At 42.3% G+C, this 20,173-nt stretch overlaps 1 protein-coding gene across 2 annotated transcripts in view; it reads right to left on the bottom strand.

Moving 5' to 3' along the window:
- Window positions 1–20,173, bottom strand: part of LOC109471459 (fibroblast growth factor receptor-like 1) — a 45,664-nt gene that overhangs the window by 7,798 nt on the left and 17,693 nt on the right. For both annotated transcript variants that reach the window (XM_019770785.1, XM_019770784.1), the window contains exon 3: window positions 15,372–15,644. In XM_019770785.1, coding sequence (XP_019626344.1) covers window positions 15,372–15,644 — 273 coding nt within the window. The remainder of the gene's footprint in view (window positions 1–15,371; window positions 15,645–20,173) is intronic.

Below are 20,173 nucleotides of genomic sequence, written 5' to 3'. Positions count from 1 at the left end.
GCCCAATGGTGATGTGTTCTATACGGCCATACCGAGTCTCTCACTCATCGAGTTATTATGAAAGGATTGGTTCGACTTTGCCGCTAATTTACGGCCACCCAAGTTCAACTGAATAAGCAAAACACTGCTGTAATAAAAACATCAGATGTTCTTCTGATCTTTTTTATCAACCAATCATTGTCTGCTTTTCCTACATGTATATCTACCCGAACAAAAACAGGGTCTTTTTGCTGCGAATTTCACACACTGCCCGACGAAGAAAGCCTTGGTTGGATAAGCTTTCTTAAAAAGCCATGCATGCACAACAAGTTTACAGTCAACCTCGTACAAAAGCTGAAGGGCAGCACTTCACCACACCTGCCCCGCTTTGTTCGCGGGGAAAGAAAGCGTGCGGGGCAGCCCGACCCAAACCTCATCTCAAACAGAAAATTCTGAGCGAGCCTTTGAGTCTCCACACTCGAGGCACCACTCCAGAATGTATTGGGTCCACACATGTGGAGCTGAGCAAATAAATTGGTCGGTCCTGCCGCCCAACACTGCGTAAGGGGTTAGCGAGTTCACCACCGCAACGTTGTAGTAACTACACTCCAGTTTTCTTGTATTCTTCTCATGTTGATCCCTGTCTGGACCTTTTCCTCGACAAAGAAAATTATTTGCCGAGGAGACCTTGTTCACAGGTGCTGGAGAACAACGTTGAGAAGAAACTGTTAACCAGGGTCGCCTTGGGCGGCTCAGTCAGGATCCCCTAGGTGGGCATGGAAGTTGCCTGATAACTTGCGATTAGCCAAAAATACTGATGATTTCATTGTTGCTTTTCAAACAGTGGACTGTCAGTTCCCTGCTAGTTTCTTAAAGTAAGAACTCAAGAGATAGAGATCCACCAGCTACACAAATCCATGGTAAAAAAATAAAACACTTGTGTGAGAGTAAAATGTGAAGAAGAAGAAGAATTTTTCAGGGTCATGGACCGTCCGATGCTTGGTCGACCATTTTGGGCGATGCACCGCGGGAGTACTGTAAACAAACCGCTGCCAATTCGCTGACAAATCCGCACCTCCGCCATACAAGTTCAAGTTATCCGCCAAACACAAAATTTCACACTCCGACGCCACCAGTCACTCCATTCCAAGGTTAGGATGCTATAATCTCATTTTTTTCCAGGCTGTATTGAAGGGTAACCGCTTGGAAATGATGGTATGCAATGTAACCACATCATATGGCGAAAATTAAGGCTTTCTCACACAATCGCTGATATCGCTGATGACTGGAAAACTGGGTTTGACTCTGACTTTGTATTTCAACCTCCTAATGACTCTGAATTTTAACTTAATTATATGCAATACTATAAACTCTTGATTTTGAAATAATGAAATGTACATTGATTCACAATTCAGTAACTTGTATTAAGTTTACTGCCATTGATCAATAGATAATTCTTGAGTCTTGAGTCTTGGTTCACCTACTGAACACCTTTGCAGGCCACGCAGTTAATCATGTGACTGTGACGGGACATGGTACATTTTACCCACATTCTACCAGCTGATGCCCCAGGCCATATCGGCCTCATTTTTCACAACAAACAGGCACTGCATACCTGAAATAAGAACACTGTGCCCCGCTTGTTTTCCTTTCATGTTAGATTCAACCCTTGCTTTAGGCATATTTTCCCTTTTTTTTTACACAAAACCGAGACCGGTATACACAAATCATATAGTCACATTTTCTATGTATTGAGTGCTTTACTGTGCATGACTCCATAAGCTAACCATGTGAATAATGTTCTACCAACAAAAAGACTGGGGCATCAGCTGCCCCACTTGTTTTCCTTTCATGTTAGATTCAACCCTTCAGGCATTTTCCCTTTTTTTAAAACACAAAACCGAGACTGGTATACACAAATCATACGGTCACATTTTCTTAGTGATGAGTGATTTACTGCGAATGACTTCTCCATAAGCTAGCCATGTGAATAATGTTCTAACAATAAAAAACTGACATTGTTAAAAAATGTTTCGCGTCAACTACACACACGTTATGACTTCTTGGTATGGAGAAACCATACTCATTCATCAACGGCCAATTATTAACGAGCCCAGGTGTGAGACCCAAATGAGTGCTAATTACCTTTCCATGCCCCAGTGGGCAGTTAATTTGGGGGGAGGGGCCAACCCCCCAGTGGTGTGGACAACAGCACTTGATATGCATGTGCCACCATACAAATGTTAATCTGCTCCAAGTCAGGACTACTTTCATGCCAAATTAGGCAGGGGATTTGCAACGGATTTACTCTTGGCCTTGGATTAGTGCTAGCGCTTTTATTCTGTGACCGTGAACAAGTCTTCAATCAACCTTTTTTTACAGATCAGTTGTTTTGGGGTTGAACAATCGCTTCATTCTGCATTTTGAAGTAGACATCTTTGTCCATGGCACTTTTTTTCCCCAAGAATGTTTTATGAACCATTTGTAAACATGATGACAGCATTCTTCTGTGCCACGATTACAACCCAAATTATTCATCACTTTTTTTTACCAGAGTCATTAGGCACGTTTCGGTGCATACCTGTTCGCGCGTGTTAATACAGACCATGTTTGCATTATTACCCCTATTCAAATGACTTTCCCTCCCAAGGTTGTCCATTGACAGCTGGCGGCTCAATACTTCTACCCAGTACTGAACTGGGGGGTCTGTTTGAAGCACAAAATCCTCTACCTATCAAAACATTGCCATATGAAATATTCAAAGGTTTCTCTCCTAGAATGATCCGTCTTCTGTTAATAGGGTACTGACAGATGTTGCTCCATAACTGCACAAAAATAACAGCCAGGCTCTTCAGGAGCACCTAGCAGCCATGGATGAGGACTACAAAAGCTATGTTGAAAGTTCACTCCAAAATCTGATAGACTGGGAACAGGTTTTAGCTAACATGTTGCAAGTGATATTTCTTCTTTTGATAATTACTAATCTCCTCCTGCAATAATAAACAATCTTCTTCCTTCCTTCTCTTCCTCAGTTTTTTTTCTGTCAAAACAACAACAACAACAACAAAATCTGTCAGAAAAAACAACACTTTTCTTGGACCATCCATCTTGGGTAAACATGGCGCAGACAGCTGACATGTGTTACCCAGCAGGCCATTGCAATAACCTGGAAATCCAGCCCCCTTAGGACCACCACTTCAAAACCTGTCAAGGATGCATATATGCATGGCAAGACACTCAGGATTATCTTAGCTCCTTGGCAATGTCTACAAGATGTTTCAAGCTTGTTACAAGTACAAGGCTACCGAAAATAATTTCAGCTAGTTTGGAGCTTTTCTGAAAGAGATTTTTGTGCTCTAAACATCTTTGGAAACTGAATCTGTTTCCCCCCAAAACAGCAGACAAAAAAAAGTTTAACGACTCCAGACTAAGCTGGTGGGAGGGGTCCGTCCTTTGTCAGAAGATTAACACCTTTTTGAGGTTATTTGCGAGATTTAGCAATTTGTGTGAAGTCCCTTTGTGGCCTAATGGGAGGGTAAATTGTGTGTTGACAATGGGGGTGTGTGAAGTGTGAAGGGGAGATTTGCTAGAAAGGATTTAATGAACTTCTAGTTCTAGACCCCCCCCCTCCCACAAAAGAGAGAGAGTTTAGAAACAATTCTCTTCCCCATACACATCCAGAAAGGATTTGATTAACTCTCTCCCCTTCCCCAAAAGAGAGAGTTGAGTTGGGAAACAATTCTCGTCCTTTATACACATCCAAAGAACATTGCGCTTCAGTTTAGCATTCTAAGAACTGTCCTGTACACAGCAAGTATGTTATTCTCCTTCCTTTCTCAATGTCTATTAAAAAATAAGCCTAATGGAGAAACATATGTCAAATATTAAGTATAATACCCATGGCTTCCTATACATGTAACAAGATCGCACTATATCAAGGAAATTAATCATTCCTACACGACCATGGAAATGCAGTTCCTCTTCGGTTTATTTGTTCAACAGAAAAATTTTGATGAAAGTCTGTTGAAGTGAGTTCTTGTGGGGAGTCTGGATTACGGACATTCCCCTGAATTTTAGATACAGCAAAACCAAATAAATATACCACCGTAGGCACCCCACTGCGAATGGAAAGTGCATGCTACCATTGATACTACATAACTCTACCACAGAGTGATTTCCGTTTTATTAAAGCTGGCCAATCTCACAGTCAAATATTCTACAGTAAAATGAAGTGGTTTCAGGATATGCCAACTGTGACAGGTGTACAGAAAAAATCCCAAAATTGAAGCAGTATTAGCTTGTAAGAACAGATCATTTCTGCTGATCTTGAACAAAACATTCTAAAAGTATGCTATATCAAAAATGCTGCTGGTTAAGGAGAAGATAGGTGTACGACAATTTAATAATAGAAAATTGCTGGTGAACCAAGAGTTTTGACAACTACTGAGCATATGATGTTTTCTGGAGTCATGCAAGGACAACTGCAATTTCCTAGAGAACTCAAACAAGACCCCAAAGAATTCAAACATGTGCGTGGGAGGACAGGCTGTACAGTCACTGCCAGAACCTTGGTCTGGACATTTGTAAGTCAGATAAGTTATGCTGAAAGCCTTGAGACTTCAAACAACGCCGACTGTTTCTTGTGTTTACGATAAAACTCAAGTGTAACAATAATATACCACCGAGAGTTGCTCAAGGAAAGGACTATGGAAATGTCGGAGGCCTCAAAAGGCAGATCTGAAGTACATAAATGACAAATCCAAGCTGCTTAAACTTGGCTAAGGTTATTCTGAAACCAAGTATCCATTGATTCCATAGAAGAAAGCACAATCATAGTATTAAAGACTGTGGAAGCTTACCATCAAAAGGATAAAGATTAATCTTTCTTTTGTAGCTCTTCAAATAATTACAGTCATAAATATGTAAAATTTAGTAATTGCTGTCAATTGCGGTTAAGAAGGTTTTAAGCTCTTTAATGGAAGGATTTAAACTTTTTTGTGAGGACCCAGCAGTGGTCTAGTCTGTGTTCATGGTCCTAAACTTTTTTGTGAGGACCCAGCAGTGGTCTAGTCTGTGTTCATGGTCCTAAACTTTTTTGTGAGGACCCAGCAGTGGTCTAGTCTGTGTTCATGGTCCTAAACTTTTTTGTGAGGACCCAGCAGTGGTCTAGTCTGTGTTCATGGTCCTAAACTTTTTTGTGAGGACCCAGCAGTGGTCTAGTCTGTGTTCACGGTCCGTCTGTCAGCCTGCTGAAACAGAATGCCGTCAACAGGCCTTCTTCGCTTCCGAAAATTCAGCGCTGACAAACAGTAGCAACACACAGGCGTTTGTTCCCTTGTTTATCATAAACAGCGATCAATGCTAGGATAAATACAGCGGCAGTTCCTGGGTGGAAACTGACAGCTCTGCTGACAATCGTGACAGGACACTTCCCCCACAAACAGCCCCGCATTTCTCTGCAAAGTGGCTCGGGGATGCACGATTTGTTCAAACAAGTGGGGCGGCCAGGACGGAAGAAGTGCCCTCCGAGAAATTCCTGAGGGCCTACGCTGCTTTGATTCGGAGGCCTGGCATGGTAATGCTGTCTCCAACTCCCGGGCGAAACCAAACACTCGACCCCTACTCGTGCCAACGGCCGTGGATTGAGATATACCCCAACACGCTGAATGCGCGCATTCACGGGGCGGAAGAAACGTGATCGCGCCCCCCTGTACACGACAGGAAAGACAAGACGAAATTTTTGCAGGGAGTGTGGAAGGGTAGTTGCGCACATCTCAGGTGATGCTGGTAATAGGACCGGACCCATTGTATTCTGTATCAACCATGGCGGACATAAATGACTCCTGTCTGAAAAGCCGGGGTACCTCGGCTTCGGTTCAGTTACAACAATGAAATAAGTGCAGCAGTGCCGAACTCCGAGTGCGCATTTTGAGAACCTGGTAAGACAAAGCTGGTTTATGCACAGGAAGGCAAGCGGCCCACAATGCTGCATGCAACAGCAGAATGAAGTGAAGTATTTTCTTACACCAACTACCAGATGGATTTCTTCCTACAGGACCCAGTAAACAACTGTCTACTCATTGTACCAGCCTGGCCTTTTATAAAAAGAACATCTTGTAAGGTGTCAAGGAAAAATCTAGCTACCTGCTATGAAAACATACAACCACCGCTCCCTTTCAAGACGAGTCGAGACAGCCCACCGTACAGACTATGTAAACTGGTCGTGAGACGCGAGGTGAAAATACAAACAGGATTCCACTTTTACTCAGCCCTGAAGCACTCGAGAAACCTTCCCATGACATGGGTGTGGTCCCATCCACAAAAAAACAACTTTGAAGTCGAGGTTTTCCCTTCCAATTTCGTCAAAACACACTTTCTCACATTCTTAGAAATCCATACATACACTATTAACAAATGTTTTGAGCCTCCTATAAAAAAACTCTTTGATTGTGGCTTCCATCCAATCAAAGAACAACTTAAATCTTAATGCCTTGAGTTCCAACATTTTATGATGACTTGAGTTCCAACCTTTCTAGAGATCTTCGATTCATGATTACAACTGTGATAGCTACATCTTGTAAGATGGTAAATTGGGACACTTCAGAACAAAATTGTCTCTGGAAGATTACAGCAGATATCCTGAGTACTCTGTATATCTGTGGTTTACTGGGTGGTCTCCCAGAGTTTACAGTGTTGTGACTGTCCAAACCAGGACAGACCAGGCAAGTTTATACAGATCAAACTAAGACTGGCAGGTGCCTGCCGGGCGATAGTCAGCAAACCTTCACGGGTCTGTACGGATGTCAGGGACATCCAGTCAGTACCCCCAGTGTTCTAGCCAGCCTCCGCCTTTCCGACATTTGACAGAATTTTTCTGCTCATGACAGACAGAGATTTTGCCTAATCCATAATCTTTGATGTACAAAAATCAGTGTGTAAAGATATGAAAAGAGATATCATTAAACTAAGCTAGGAAATAGCATTTCAGAGTGTAAAAATTTCTACATGTTTGAGGGTGGGGGGGGGGACATCCCCCCCATAGAATTGTCAACATTACTCAATAAGAACAAAGTTGACCAATGATAGGGAAAAATTCCAGGCTGGCTAGAACACTGCCCCTCCCCACCAAAAAGTTTCTGGTGAGAACATCAGACAACCAACACTTTGTTCCCCCTCTTATCCCACAGAAAAAGAGACCGCAGTTTACTGTTCTTATGGTTGCGTTATTGACAAGTGTTGACAATGTTATTAGCTCATACAGGAGACTGTGGTTATCACAAAAGACAGGACCTCTTGTGACCCAGTTTAATGATTATATGCAGTCAACTAAGTTATTGTTCAACCAGATGTAAGGGAGTATTACGTATGTATATAAACCCAATACGTGGACCAGGTATTAGGTGCAAATAGTCATCAGAAACACCTGCACAGATCCAATTTTACCTGCACTAACCAGTACATACACCACTGCAGGTTAGGTTCAGGTAGAAATCAGAAATACCTGCACAGCTCCAATTTTACCTGCACATTTTTAAGCTTTCAAATTTGGTGTTTCCAAAGCCTACATTGCAACCATCTAATTTCCATGTCCAAAGGATTCCCAGCAAATCAGTCTCGACTTTCTTCCCTTCTTGTCAAGGCCAAAGTCCAACACGCGATCTGACAGAGGCCAAGGGTCAAGAATGTCCAAGTATGACCAGAATTAATTAACTTGTCGCACGATATATACAGCCCAGGTACCACAGGGCTACTCCTCTGTCACAAGGAGCCATATATATTTGTCTTTTCCTGAAGAACTTTGTATTCAAGTCAGACACGAGAGGGATAAATCAGCAGAAACAATGCAGCCTAGAGGCAGCTGTCCACAAACTCGTGTATTTTCTATACAGTCGCAAGATTAGGTTGGAGAGTTCCAACTTGAGCTGTCAAAATTTCACACTAGTGTACCTTGGACCTTCACGTAATTGTTTTGGACAGCAGTTTTCCTTGGTGGAATGACTCTTGGAGTGAAGGCTTCAAGTCAGGGCTTAAATTCTAGCACTTTTGAGCACCCAGCTTTGACTGCTGTACACCTTGACATTTGTCTAGGCACTGCACCCATAAACTAGTATGCTGCTTATTCTTATTATTGAAATGTCCGAAAATTGTAATGAAGTGGTCCACAGAATTTCTTATAATTGAAATGTCAGACATCTCCCCAAGTGTTCTTGTTGGCTGTTGATTTATAAGACTTGTGGGACTTTCAGGAAGGAGCTCTGGTTGGCTGTTGACTGCTTGGGGGAGGGCACTAAATCTGTGCCTGACAGGGGGCTGACAGAAGTGTTTTGTTTTCCAAGTCTCTCCTTTTAGATCTGCTGCCAGATCTGATCTTTCAGCCTGATACAGACACAGACTTATGCTTGTTCACAACTGCCAGAGTCAATAAAGGATGTGGACACAGACTTATGCTTGACTGACACTGCCAGTGTCAATAAAGGATGCATGGACAGAACTCAAAGTTACTGACTGGGCATGTTGAGAAAAACAACACGTGGATGGAACACAGAGAGAGGGGGTGATAAAGTAAAATGAGTACCAATCGTGAAGATATATGACTGGCGTTCCAGAAGTTTTAAAGACCTGAAAGCTCTTAGGGGTCCTTGAAATCTGGAGAATTTATAGCAGAGGCAGAGCCTAAGGAGTGTGAAGATACTTTGAAGGCATCCATTTCGGCCACTGTTAGGTTGGGTTCAAGCTATCTCAACTGTCAAATCTGAAGAAGTCAACTCCACTGGACAAAGTCAAAGTGACAGGTATCTGGTGACATTTCCTAAGAACCCTGCCTGGACAAAGTCTATGTGACAGGTATCTGGTGACATTTCCTAAAAGTCCTGTACTAAGAGGGGGAGGGGAGTCTTGAGAACTGTCACACACAGACACACACACAAGTTAACTGGGACTAGCAATGACTTCCACAGCCTGTGCAGACTACTGCACATCTGCTGTCAATTATTTAAGACCTGGTAATGGATCCTTGTCTACTGCACATCTGCAAAGATTGCTTGCAGTTCAGGTAATGGACCACTGGAAGAATAGCTAAGCTAAATGCTAAAGCTAAATGTGGATCCGAATTAAGTCAAAGTTCAGGTGGTTGATAAGAAATCACCCCCACCCCCTCAAAAATTATGTCACCCCCTCAGAAATCACTCCCAAGCCCTCAGAAATCGTTTTTATTCTCCTGAGGTGAAACTAAGTTGAAGAGGGCAGCCAGAGTTTCTTGTTTCTCCTGCCCATTTGCACCTGGTTCTGAGTAACTGACAGGGATTCTGCAATCCTTCCTTATCTTGACACCAGCCCACATAACCCTATCCTCACTTTACCACTTCAAAGGGAAGACTCAGGCTATCCAGTTCAAATCCATGTGGAAGACGTTAGCGAAATGTAACAGACAACACCTAGGAAAACTCCCTCCAGATAAACTCCTGGCCTAAACCCAGTTTGTATCACCTCCTTTCCTCCCAGGAACCATTAAAATTTACATACCCAGCAACATGAAACTTGATGTCAAATCTATGAAAAACCAAACTACTACCCAGCAACATGAAACTTGATGTCAAGGATATCTGTGATCACACCAGGCTATACGACAAGTCTTACGACCTAGAACAGGCTTGTAGTGGTCAATGTCAAGAAGAACAGTACCTGACAGAATGGGGCTGATCATAAACTATAACTTACAGAACATACATACATGACAGAATCCTTCTGATCATTTAATATAATGTCATCAGCATAACTTAAGTCCTTCAGTAACCTGCCAGATTTCAGCTTCGCTCATCGCTAGTTCAGGCTCAGAGAGTAACCTGCAAGATTTCAGTTATGGTTTACTGATGTGTGTAATATAACTACATCATCCCTAGCAGGACCAGGCCTTCTTATTTTGACATCTCCAATCCAAACAGTAACACCTGGCCTGTATTTATCCCAGCAGACAGGCATTCCTGTGGAGCAAGCCAAACAGCAACACCTGGCCTGTATCAGCCCTGGTGACACAGGCCAGGCCCTGGACTTCACTGATTATTTATCTTGTAAAATTTGATTGAACTGAGGGCCTCCAGATATGGACACATCTCACACCTGCGTGGATAAAGGTCTGGATGGAACTGAGGGCCCCCATACAAGGTTGTATTACCAGTAACACAAGACATACTATGTTTGTTTCACCCTTCTTGGCACATGCCGACTAATCTGTTGACTCATATTTGATTCAACGATCAATCTTCGAACAATACCGAATAATTCATCGTGTCAAATTTGATTCAACGAATTTCAAGGATCGATCTTCAAACATTTCTGAAATTTTCTTGAGGACATTCGTGAAGACATCGCTGCTCAATATCAACTGTATATCAAATTAAGGCTGTGTACTATCTCCTTACCTCTCCATGAATTTCCTTATCATAGGCGATATATCAAATTATTTGCCTTCCAGGGATTGCAGTCCTTCAAATGTGAACATCTGGCAAAGGTTCATAAATTCGATGTCGCCTTCCTGTCCACACAACACACTCCTTAGCTTTTATGGGCAAAGGTTCATAAATTCGATGTCTGGAAAATGTCCACACACAACACACTCCTTAGCTTTTATGGCCATTGAAAGAGCCATTAATCTACCGGGAGAGGTCAACTTCAGAGTGTGGGTCCTCTGACATAAATCACTTGAAGTTGCAGGCATTATCAAATTTGCTGAGGTCTGAGCTAAGGTCACGTAAAAGGTGTTTGTAATCTATGAGTGCAAACCCCTTAGAGTATAGAATTCCTGATATTGGAATAATGATATCTGAAACAAACAGTCCAGTCACTGTGTTACTTAATACACTTTTTTGGCCAAAAACGCACTCAGGGAAAACAGCGTGATTTCATTTGATCTAATTTGCAGGGCCGATTCAGGCGCAGGAAAACTGTGTTACGCGGCCGTCCCGGTAAAACATTAGGAGAATCGAGTTAATCAGATTCAGGCCGGAGAAAGGTGCTTAGCAGCTTGTCGGCATGGCAACGCGGACGCTATCGAGTTAATCATTCCAAAGCCGGAGAAGTTACCGTAGCAGCTTGAATAAAGGGATTAATGACGCCTAATCACTGGGAAACTAACTGAATTCAGGTGGTTACAGGTGTATCTTGAATAAAGGTATTAATGACGCCGGTTCTGTTCAGATCAAAGTGTGAGGCATACTCCTGAGCACAAGGAAGCCGTTTGATGCACTTTTACGACGTTACTGATATTCATCTTAAATTATGCGAAAAAATCGGCAATAATAGAATTGTACGCACCAGCAAAACGACGACAGACGATGATATTCATCTTAAATTATGCGAATATCTGCAATAATAGTATTGTGCACACCAGAAAGACATTTACTGACATATACTCTTTGCATAAGACTCATGTTTTCTGGTAGACTAGAATGTATTATTTGCTTTGCATAGATATAAACACCACTCCTAAAGAAGCCCTGTAGACACAAACCTCTGCTACCCTGTACATCTTACTCCCACTCCATAAATATTACCAACACAAGTGCAGAAGCCCTGTAGACACAAACCTCTGCTCCCCTGTACATCTTTTATCTATACTCCATGTCTGAAGTAGACCAAACACTTCAACAAACAATCAATAATCCCCAGTATTTCCACAACATAAATCCGTGAGTTGCTGCCAAGAGATACCGGTTCCACTTCAACAACTCATCAATAAGTATGAGTAAACAATGTGCAAGCCGCAGACAGCAGCGGATTACAGGGAAAGGGACTCCGGTCCAAAACAAACACACAAACGTCCCCGCGAACCAAGATGTGGCTCCATTGGTGCTTTCTCCTGCAGTCTATATACCTCTCTCTGGACAGGTAAAGGAACCCGAGGTTGTTCCAGGGGATTTTGACCCCCATACAAACGTTAGACGGAGCTTCTTCAAACAAATAAACATCGGAAGTTGAGAGGAACCCCTTTCGGGTTCACAGGCACTTTGTGAAAGGATGTGTTCATCAACATCCTGACCTTTATGATTTATATAATGGGTAGAGCAATTAACAGTGACTGATTGAATCCTGTACCATCAACAGGCTGTCCTTTATGAAACGGAAAATGGCTAGAGCAATTAACAGTGACTGTACTACAGCTGCACAATTTTCCTCTCGAGACATTTACTTCTGCACTACACTGAACACAAGTATACTCCTTACTACCCGTAGAAAACGTTTCAGGGGTAATCTTAGCTTCTCTACAACACCTACTGCCAACAGAGACATGTGTTCACCATACACTATGTCAGATTTATAGACAATGAGGCAGGACAAGAGCCAGTGTAACAGAGACATGTGCTAGCCTAGCCAGCCCAGGGGCATATAGACAATGAGGTAGGACAAGAGTGGCCAGCTCAGCCAACCTGGCCCACAGCCAACGGCCAAACAGATCCTGTCTTGCCCCTAAAGGAGCAAGTGTTATTTATCCCTCAATTTGGATTCTGCCTGCAATACTACCGCACATCAAAGAGCTGTGGACGGCCTGTCGCAGGGGGCCCATCTCATGGCATTATGGGGCAAAATCACAAGCGTACACACACGTACACAACGGGTTAATCTTTTCTGTACATTCTAACGTTGCCGTGATCGTAAGTAGAACACAGCATCAATACTCTTCAAAGCACCATGCGCCATACCTCTCAGCATTATGGACTGTATTCGTTTTTTTTATTCTTTAAGTTGCCATTTTAACATGTTGTATGTATGAATCTCTTGAGGGAGCCCAACACATACAGACCCCGGTACTACCACCCACAAGAATGTGCCCCATCCGGTATGACTAGGCCCATACTCAAGTATATAGCCGTGATAACCGTCTACCAAATCAGAGAATGTGCTCCATCCGGTATGACTAGGCTCATACTCAAGTATATAGCTGTGATAACCGTCTACCAAATCAGTCTACAAGGCGTAAACCAGAGTTAGGAAACAGCCACTGATTGCCACTGAGTGATTCTGTGATAGGCCAATCATCCGCAAAGGAAGGACAAGAATTTGGAAGCAGCCACCGTTTCCCCAAAACCTGCACCTGTTCGTAGCAACAAAAAGTAACTACAAGCACTTCTAGAATGTCATACCCTCAAGGCTTCTGACTGAAGATAAAACAGCTATTGCACTTTACCAGTCTGAGTATAAATCATTTGCAGAACAAAACCTGCTAAGTATAATCTGGTTTCTACATACAGCTGTGGTAAAGTTGCTATAGGAATTCATCAGTAAACCATCTTATGCTTTAGATTACTAGAAGGAATCACCTAATAGCTAACCTGTTTACCTGCACTCTTAGCTGATTGGCTAAGATAGTTCTGTGTGTTTAGGACACCTGTCTCTAGACTGCCTGTTTTTCAGAAACCAGGAGAGTAATATACTAATAAACAGTCTGTGGACGATTTACAGCTGTCTCACAATGGCGGGAGAGGGCCGTATCTGTAGGGGCATGATCAGCCTCTGGAAAACGACATGTTGACAGTAAACAGCAGGGAGACAATGGGCCGGGAAATTCACACTGGAGTGAAGAGGTCATAAAACTGTCCAACAACAGCATCCATAGAGCACAGGGTCTTCTTCATATGGTCGCTCTGGAGTTCTGTGCCAACCGCAAATCGCTGTGTCGGCATCCACTGAGCACAGGGTCTTCTTCATATGGTCGGTTGCTGCATCTCACATCCTAGCCACAGCCCTAAGTTAAACATTGCAGAAATTGACCTGTTTTTGGAGGATGTTTTGAGCATAATATGATTTCCTGAATGTTTTCTTGTATCTTTGTATGTACTAACATCTTGGTATGTTGTCAATACAAATAATAAATAGACCTGAATAAATAATTCTGTCACGTCTACAATCTGACTCACATTGGTCAATCGTCAATACCTACCAAAGATGTTCTACATAGATTTGGTAGTTCCTTTATTTCTTGATGTGTTTGTTGCCTGTCTTGACTCTATGAATGACCTGTAGTGTTCTGAATGTTTTGTAATTCAGTCACTCCTACAATCTGACTCACTATATATACCCTCTCAATGATCAATAGTGTTCTGAATGCTTTGATTGTTCTATTCTACATAGATCTGACTAATGCTTCATTTCTTGATATGTCTATGTCCTAGCTGTCATCCATTCATGTTTTACATAATCACACAAATCAATCTTTTTACCAAAATTTTTTACTCTTTTTACCAAAGATTTTTACTCTTTTTACCTAAAGATTTCTACATTTCTTAATATGTCTGTTGCCTGTCATGCTTCTCCTATGATTGACCTGTGGTGTACTGAATGTTATGTACACTGTATGTATCAGCTGTTCCCTCTGCCGTGCCATCCATCACGCTCCGATACGATATGACATCCCACGATTATATCATCTAAATATTATCTCACTTCTCGTCGCAGATAACTGCCCTGTGGGCATCCCTGTCTTACGTACACTGTATGGGCACCTCCTACGTTATCCCACCCAGGAAATCCACCGCTGCACATCTTCCCCGCTGTGAATCCTAATCCCGGGCACAAATTTCGGGATGCCAGCGCCTCCCCTTGTCTACTACTACCACCACACTCCTCTAGTTTTGTCCTGTGCCCACTTTTGGCAGCCCGGTGAGACTCGATGACAGGCCCTGGGATCAGGCCGTGGCAGCTGACAGTCTTTAACGTGGTTACCAAGCCAGCGCCTCCCCTTGTCTACTACTACCACCACACTCCTCTACAGTTTTGTCCCGTGCCCACTTTTGGCAGCCCGGTGAGACTCGATGACAGGCCCTGGGATCAGCCTGTGGCAGCTGACAGTCTTTAACGTGGTTACCAGGACGACCAGGTTGCTGGACCAACACCCGATCTGCTCGGGGCTGTATTTTTGGGAGGGGATGACTACACGCCCTGTTTGAAGCCCACCATATTTGAGGGGATAAGTTTCATGGGATTGGTGACCCCAATCTGACAGGTCAGGGGTCGGGAGTAAATCACCCAGGCACTGACATGACTGAGCTGGGCAACTTGTGTGAAATTCTAATTATGTTGTGAATTTGTCGTGTCAGTGTGAAGAAATGTGCAGCAGCACAACCCCACTCCCCCCCCAAAGCTAGAGGGTCTCTCTCTCTAGTCCACATCCTATGTCACTGTCAGCCATATCCAACACAACCCCTGACTTGAAATTTATCAGGAAGAATTCGAGACATCCTTGGCTGTTGTAAGATGTTACACTATTCCAAGACCTTGCAAGGATTGCTGGCAGGCTCATTTCAATAATTCAGTTCAAGAACAAATCATCTGAACTGATATTCCGACAGCCTTATGACTAAGCTACTTTCTGACAGGAAACATTTGTTGAGTTCACTCACCTATGACGTTGAGAGAGTAGTTGACGTTGATGCTGCCGAAGCCGTTGGTGGCTTTACACGTGTAATGTCCGGCATCGTGCGCCTCCGCGTTTTTTATCTTCAGTCCCTGGCGTAGAACTTTAAATCTCGTCCAGCCACTGTGTATCGTTTTCAGGTCTTTTGTCCACATGGTGAGGGGAGGGGGGTCGCCCTCCACCGGGCACGGCAGTTTGATATTCCGTCCTAATCGTACAGTTTGGTGCGTGATAACTCGTTCTGAAAGTCGAGGTGGTCCTGTGATAAAGAAAAAAGAAAACAAATGCATTAAGAAAAACATGTCAATATTTATTAAGGTCGCAAAATATGTATGAAACTTAATATGACAGTAAATGTTAAAGATATCTAGTCATAAAATTCAGAAATAACACATCAACCAAGCAGGTGCATTTTCAAAGGTTATAGGGTGAAAGGGCAAAGAGTAGCTAGCTGATAAAAATATCAGTAAAAATATACATTAAAAACTATTTCTTCTTAGTTTTGTTGTACATTTAAGTTTGAGCCATATGGCTCATTTGCAGCAGATATAAATGGCAGACATAAAAACCACACACGACTGAAAATACCATATTGTCTTTTCTCCCCCTCATGCTACTCAAGAGCGGTTTCTCAGTAAACAACCTGCGCCCAAACCACCACTACCATGTTTTCCTTTGCACTGGGGTGCTTAAGTAAATCGCGCATTCGCACGGGGGTGAAAATATGCCATGTTTTTCGAGTTGTGCTTGCAGTCCCCCCCTCCCTGTGTGTTCAGACTGCCTGGCATCCACGTGCCAAATGCCCATGATGGCCACTTGTGTCACCCGGCCGGAGAAAAATGGCCGAACACAGCCATGTGTGGGTAAACACACCGGCCCCCACGGCACACAAACATCGGCAAATGTGGAAGATTCGCACAAAAATACCAACAGTAAACAAATGACATCATTTTCCCCTCCCTCCTCCATTTTGGAAAAGCAGGCCTCTCGTACATAACACTTGTACTCCTATATCCTGTTATCAAACACTGTAACAAAGAACCTTACGACTCTCCTATAGTAACATAAATAAAACCTACATAATTATAAAAAGATGCATTTCTGAAAGCCATTTGATAAACTAAGTGCCTCTTGTATTCCTTGTCGTGCACAAAGAAAAAAATCGTCAGAGTCCCTAACATCAAAATCAATAATTGTAAAGAGTTGATCCATAAAATAAGAAGGTTCAACAAAGTGGCATTGTTGGCTGTGGAATCGATTTAGCTGGCCAGGCTGAAACCATGTCAAGTGCCCCACAACAAACACCTCCCCATCCACACACACACTTCTGCCAATACTACATATTTTGTGCAAGCAAATTGGTACTTCTGTCTTTTTTTGGACCTCAAGTGTTTGTTAGCGGAGAAGTATGGGCGTATATGATATTTCTCGAACATATATAGTCTAAAGCACTTTTATAAATCTTATCATAGCACAGTCAGAACTCTTAGAAATGATATAATTAATTATAATTGGTCACACGAATTTGTAATCAATGTACTTTTTATAAATGTAACTGAAACACCTATTTTGTTCTTGATTCAAAATGTTTTAACTTTATTTTAAGTTAAGTTTTTGTTGATGCAACCGAATTCATAGATCACAACAAGAAAACAAAAAGCACATTTTTTCCACCTCTTTAAACTACTTAAACTATCTCCTCGGTCAGATGATTTGTCCAGATGGAAAGAAGCTGGTCAATTGACATTCCTTCTCGCTGTTTCAATTCACTTCCAATTAACCCAGCGAAAAAAAATCTCTGCTCCATTTCTGAAGCGAACTGGAACCATAGCAATCAACAGTTCCCTTCAATTTTCCCTATCAGGAATTTGAAGCATGGCTGCACTACTGATATGGTATCCTCCCTGGGCTACAGGCCACAACTTTTGGGCTACACCATTGGGAGACAGGGGTGGTTAGAATAGAAAGCAGCCACCCTAAGACAATGTGTATGTGTACACATGAGAGAAAACATCATGACGATAACATTTTTAGTCGTAGTTCCTGATTGCGTAAGCCACAAATGTAGTTATCACATGTAGGAATGAAGTAATCCCACGGAGCTTTAAGAACTTTTTCAAGACTTGTTAAGTTAACTTAGTTTTGGACTTGATGTTAATGTCCATGTCTCCATGTACATGTACCTGTATCGGTGTAACAGTGTAGCAATGTTGTCCCACTCATCTGCTCACCTATCAAGCATCACTTGAGACTATATGAATATTAGTATGAATAAAGGAAAAAAAAGCCACATCCAGGTGGGAAAGACCATTCCATCACCTGCTAATGACATGAAATCTCTTAAGGTTGAACAACCGCAGAAAACAAAGTTCGCTCCCAAATTATAGCAACCAATTTCCAGGCGGATGGCAACCGAGCGTAACAAAGGGTGTTTACGTCACGACCCGGCCTTCTTATCGAGACCGCCGACGTTCTGTAGGATCATTAATTAGACGCGTGTTTGCGGACCGAGTCGTACAGTCTATTGTGCCGGCCGGGAAGGTCAGAGCCTAATAGTAATACACACAATGGCTAACCCCAGTTAATGAGCCATGCATGCCTTGGGACAAAGTTTGTGTTTAAACTGTTACTCTCAACCCCAGTCTTTCCAAGTCACAAACACCCTATCACAACATTTTTTTCTGACAAAACAGTAACAAACATAAAGCTAAAAGCCGTACAAGGCAGAAAGATATACCTGGCTCAAGAAACATGTATGTGGTAAGCATCTCAACAACAATGGCTCGCTTAAACCAAACATATTTATTTTCCTTGTCAAAGGACTTCAAGTTCCAAGATTGCGTTGTTATAAAAGATAATTGGTCAGGCGTAATCGACAGTTTCCCCCAAGTATTCACGCCTTAATACTTTTGTGTCGCCGTAGAGCAAGCCACACTTATACGAGAGGGTAACATGGAAACGATTTACTACGACGTTTCTCCTACCACTTGCTCACTAAGCTTAGGGCTGGAGCGAGAGAATGGCATGCTAATCTCCGTTATATTAAAGTCTGGTATGCATCTTTGCCCCTCAGCTTGGCTCTAAGGTAAAACGCTACCCCACAGAGACACTTGGGTGAATAAATCCAACTTTTAAGGGCTGGTCCACAAAATATACCACAAGGGTCTGCGATAAATTTTTCTTGGAAAATACGACACTGATTATCCTTGCGTTTGAAGTATAAACTAGAGTTCCACGATCTCATACCTTCGCCAAATGAAGTTAGCCTTTATGAATAAGAAATTATATATTAATCCCCCTGATTATGCAAATAGGATCCTCAATTGCATGAATTATATCTGTTGATCATATTCTACACCAAAAGACAGTCTTATCTTAACAAAGAATGCCATCATAGCATTTCCTCATAAATTATGCAAATGTGGTCCTTATTTGAGTAAGTTATGTTCAATTATGCTCACCTTCACTTAACTTTCAAACACCCCAAGTATGAAATTCCAGGCAGTTACCACCATGCAATTATAACATTTTCTCATTAATTATGCAAATTAAGTCTTCATTTGCATAATCGATATCTGCCTGTGTTTCTCTCGTTCTTAATAACATATGTTACAAGCTTGGACTTCCAATAATGGAATGCAGCTGATTTAGAGAATTTCCTCATTAATTATGCAAATTACATTCATATTTGCATAATTGTAATCTCATTATGTCAAGCATCACTTAAGCTACCTACATACCAAAATTCACGATGATCCATCAATCGGTTCTTGAGTTATCCTCTTTTAAACATTTGTCCTTTAAATCCCCCTGCAGTTCTAAAGCAAGCAACTAGGGGGCTCAAACTCATGTCACTTTATCCCCAGCACAAGAGCTATCTACCATCCAAATTTGGTTACCCTAGCTTGTCTGTATCATGAGATATCAAAACCGGAAGTTCTGCTGCAGTACCATGACAAGCCGCCAGGGGGCCCAAAATCTAATCATTTTGAGGTCTCATCAAGACCTACCCAACTACCAAATATCAAGTCAGTCCATTTAAGCCTTCTCAAGTTATCGTGTTTACACACACACACACACACACACACATACACGAACGCCTCTGAAAACATAACCTTCTTGGCGAAGGTAATTACTATAATGACTCCTTACTCTTGTTTTCACATAGCTGGTATAGAGACAGTCTTCTCAACTTAGTGTTTATAGGTGGTTTAGACAACTGTACAATTGAAGACGATACTGTCAGCTCTTGTGTTATCTTTCTCTGCACACAGGAGTTCAAGGGGACCCATGGATCACGCTCTACCCTGGACATGTTTATGCTTCCTCACATGTGGGAGGACGGTAACACACACCTTATGGTCAGGTACAGCCATAGGATTAGCAACGAGTCCTCTTGTCTGTTCTTTCAATCAGTTAGCTATCGACAAGAGGTTTACCTACCATATTTTACTTTCATCTTCTGTTTTCATGGCAGACTTCGCTATCTTATCGCGTACTTCACTTGCATCTTAAAAAACTCTTTTGCCCACAGCAAGTTCATATCGTCTGTATCTTTCAAGGGTAAAATAGATGACAACAACTGTTCAACTCTAGCCTTGGCCCAGACAGCTATGGTTTACCTAACCCTGGGAACCCATATATTTGGGGAGCCACACTCGACTTATACCAACAAACTGTGCCAACCACTCTTCAGAAAATTGCAGACGGGGATATTTCTGCCCAGACATGGCTTATCTTGACTATGAGACATAAGATTACAAGCTGTTGCCTGTTAGTTTTTCTTCA

The sequence above is a fragment of the Branchiostoma belcheri genome, unplaced genomic scaffold (genome assembly GCF_001625305.1).
Source record: "Branchiostoma belcheri isolate BF01 breed outbred unplaced genomic scaffold, Haploidv18h27 scaffold25, whole genome shotgun sequence".
Classification (NCBI taxonomy): domain Eukaryota; kingdom Metazoa; phylum Chordata; class Leptocardii; order Amphioxiformes; family Branchiostomatidae; genus Branchiostoma; species Branchiostoma belcheri.
The sequence above is the reverse complement of the archived record's forward strand: the minus strand, read 5'-3'. Positions and strand labels throughout refer to the sequence as shown.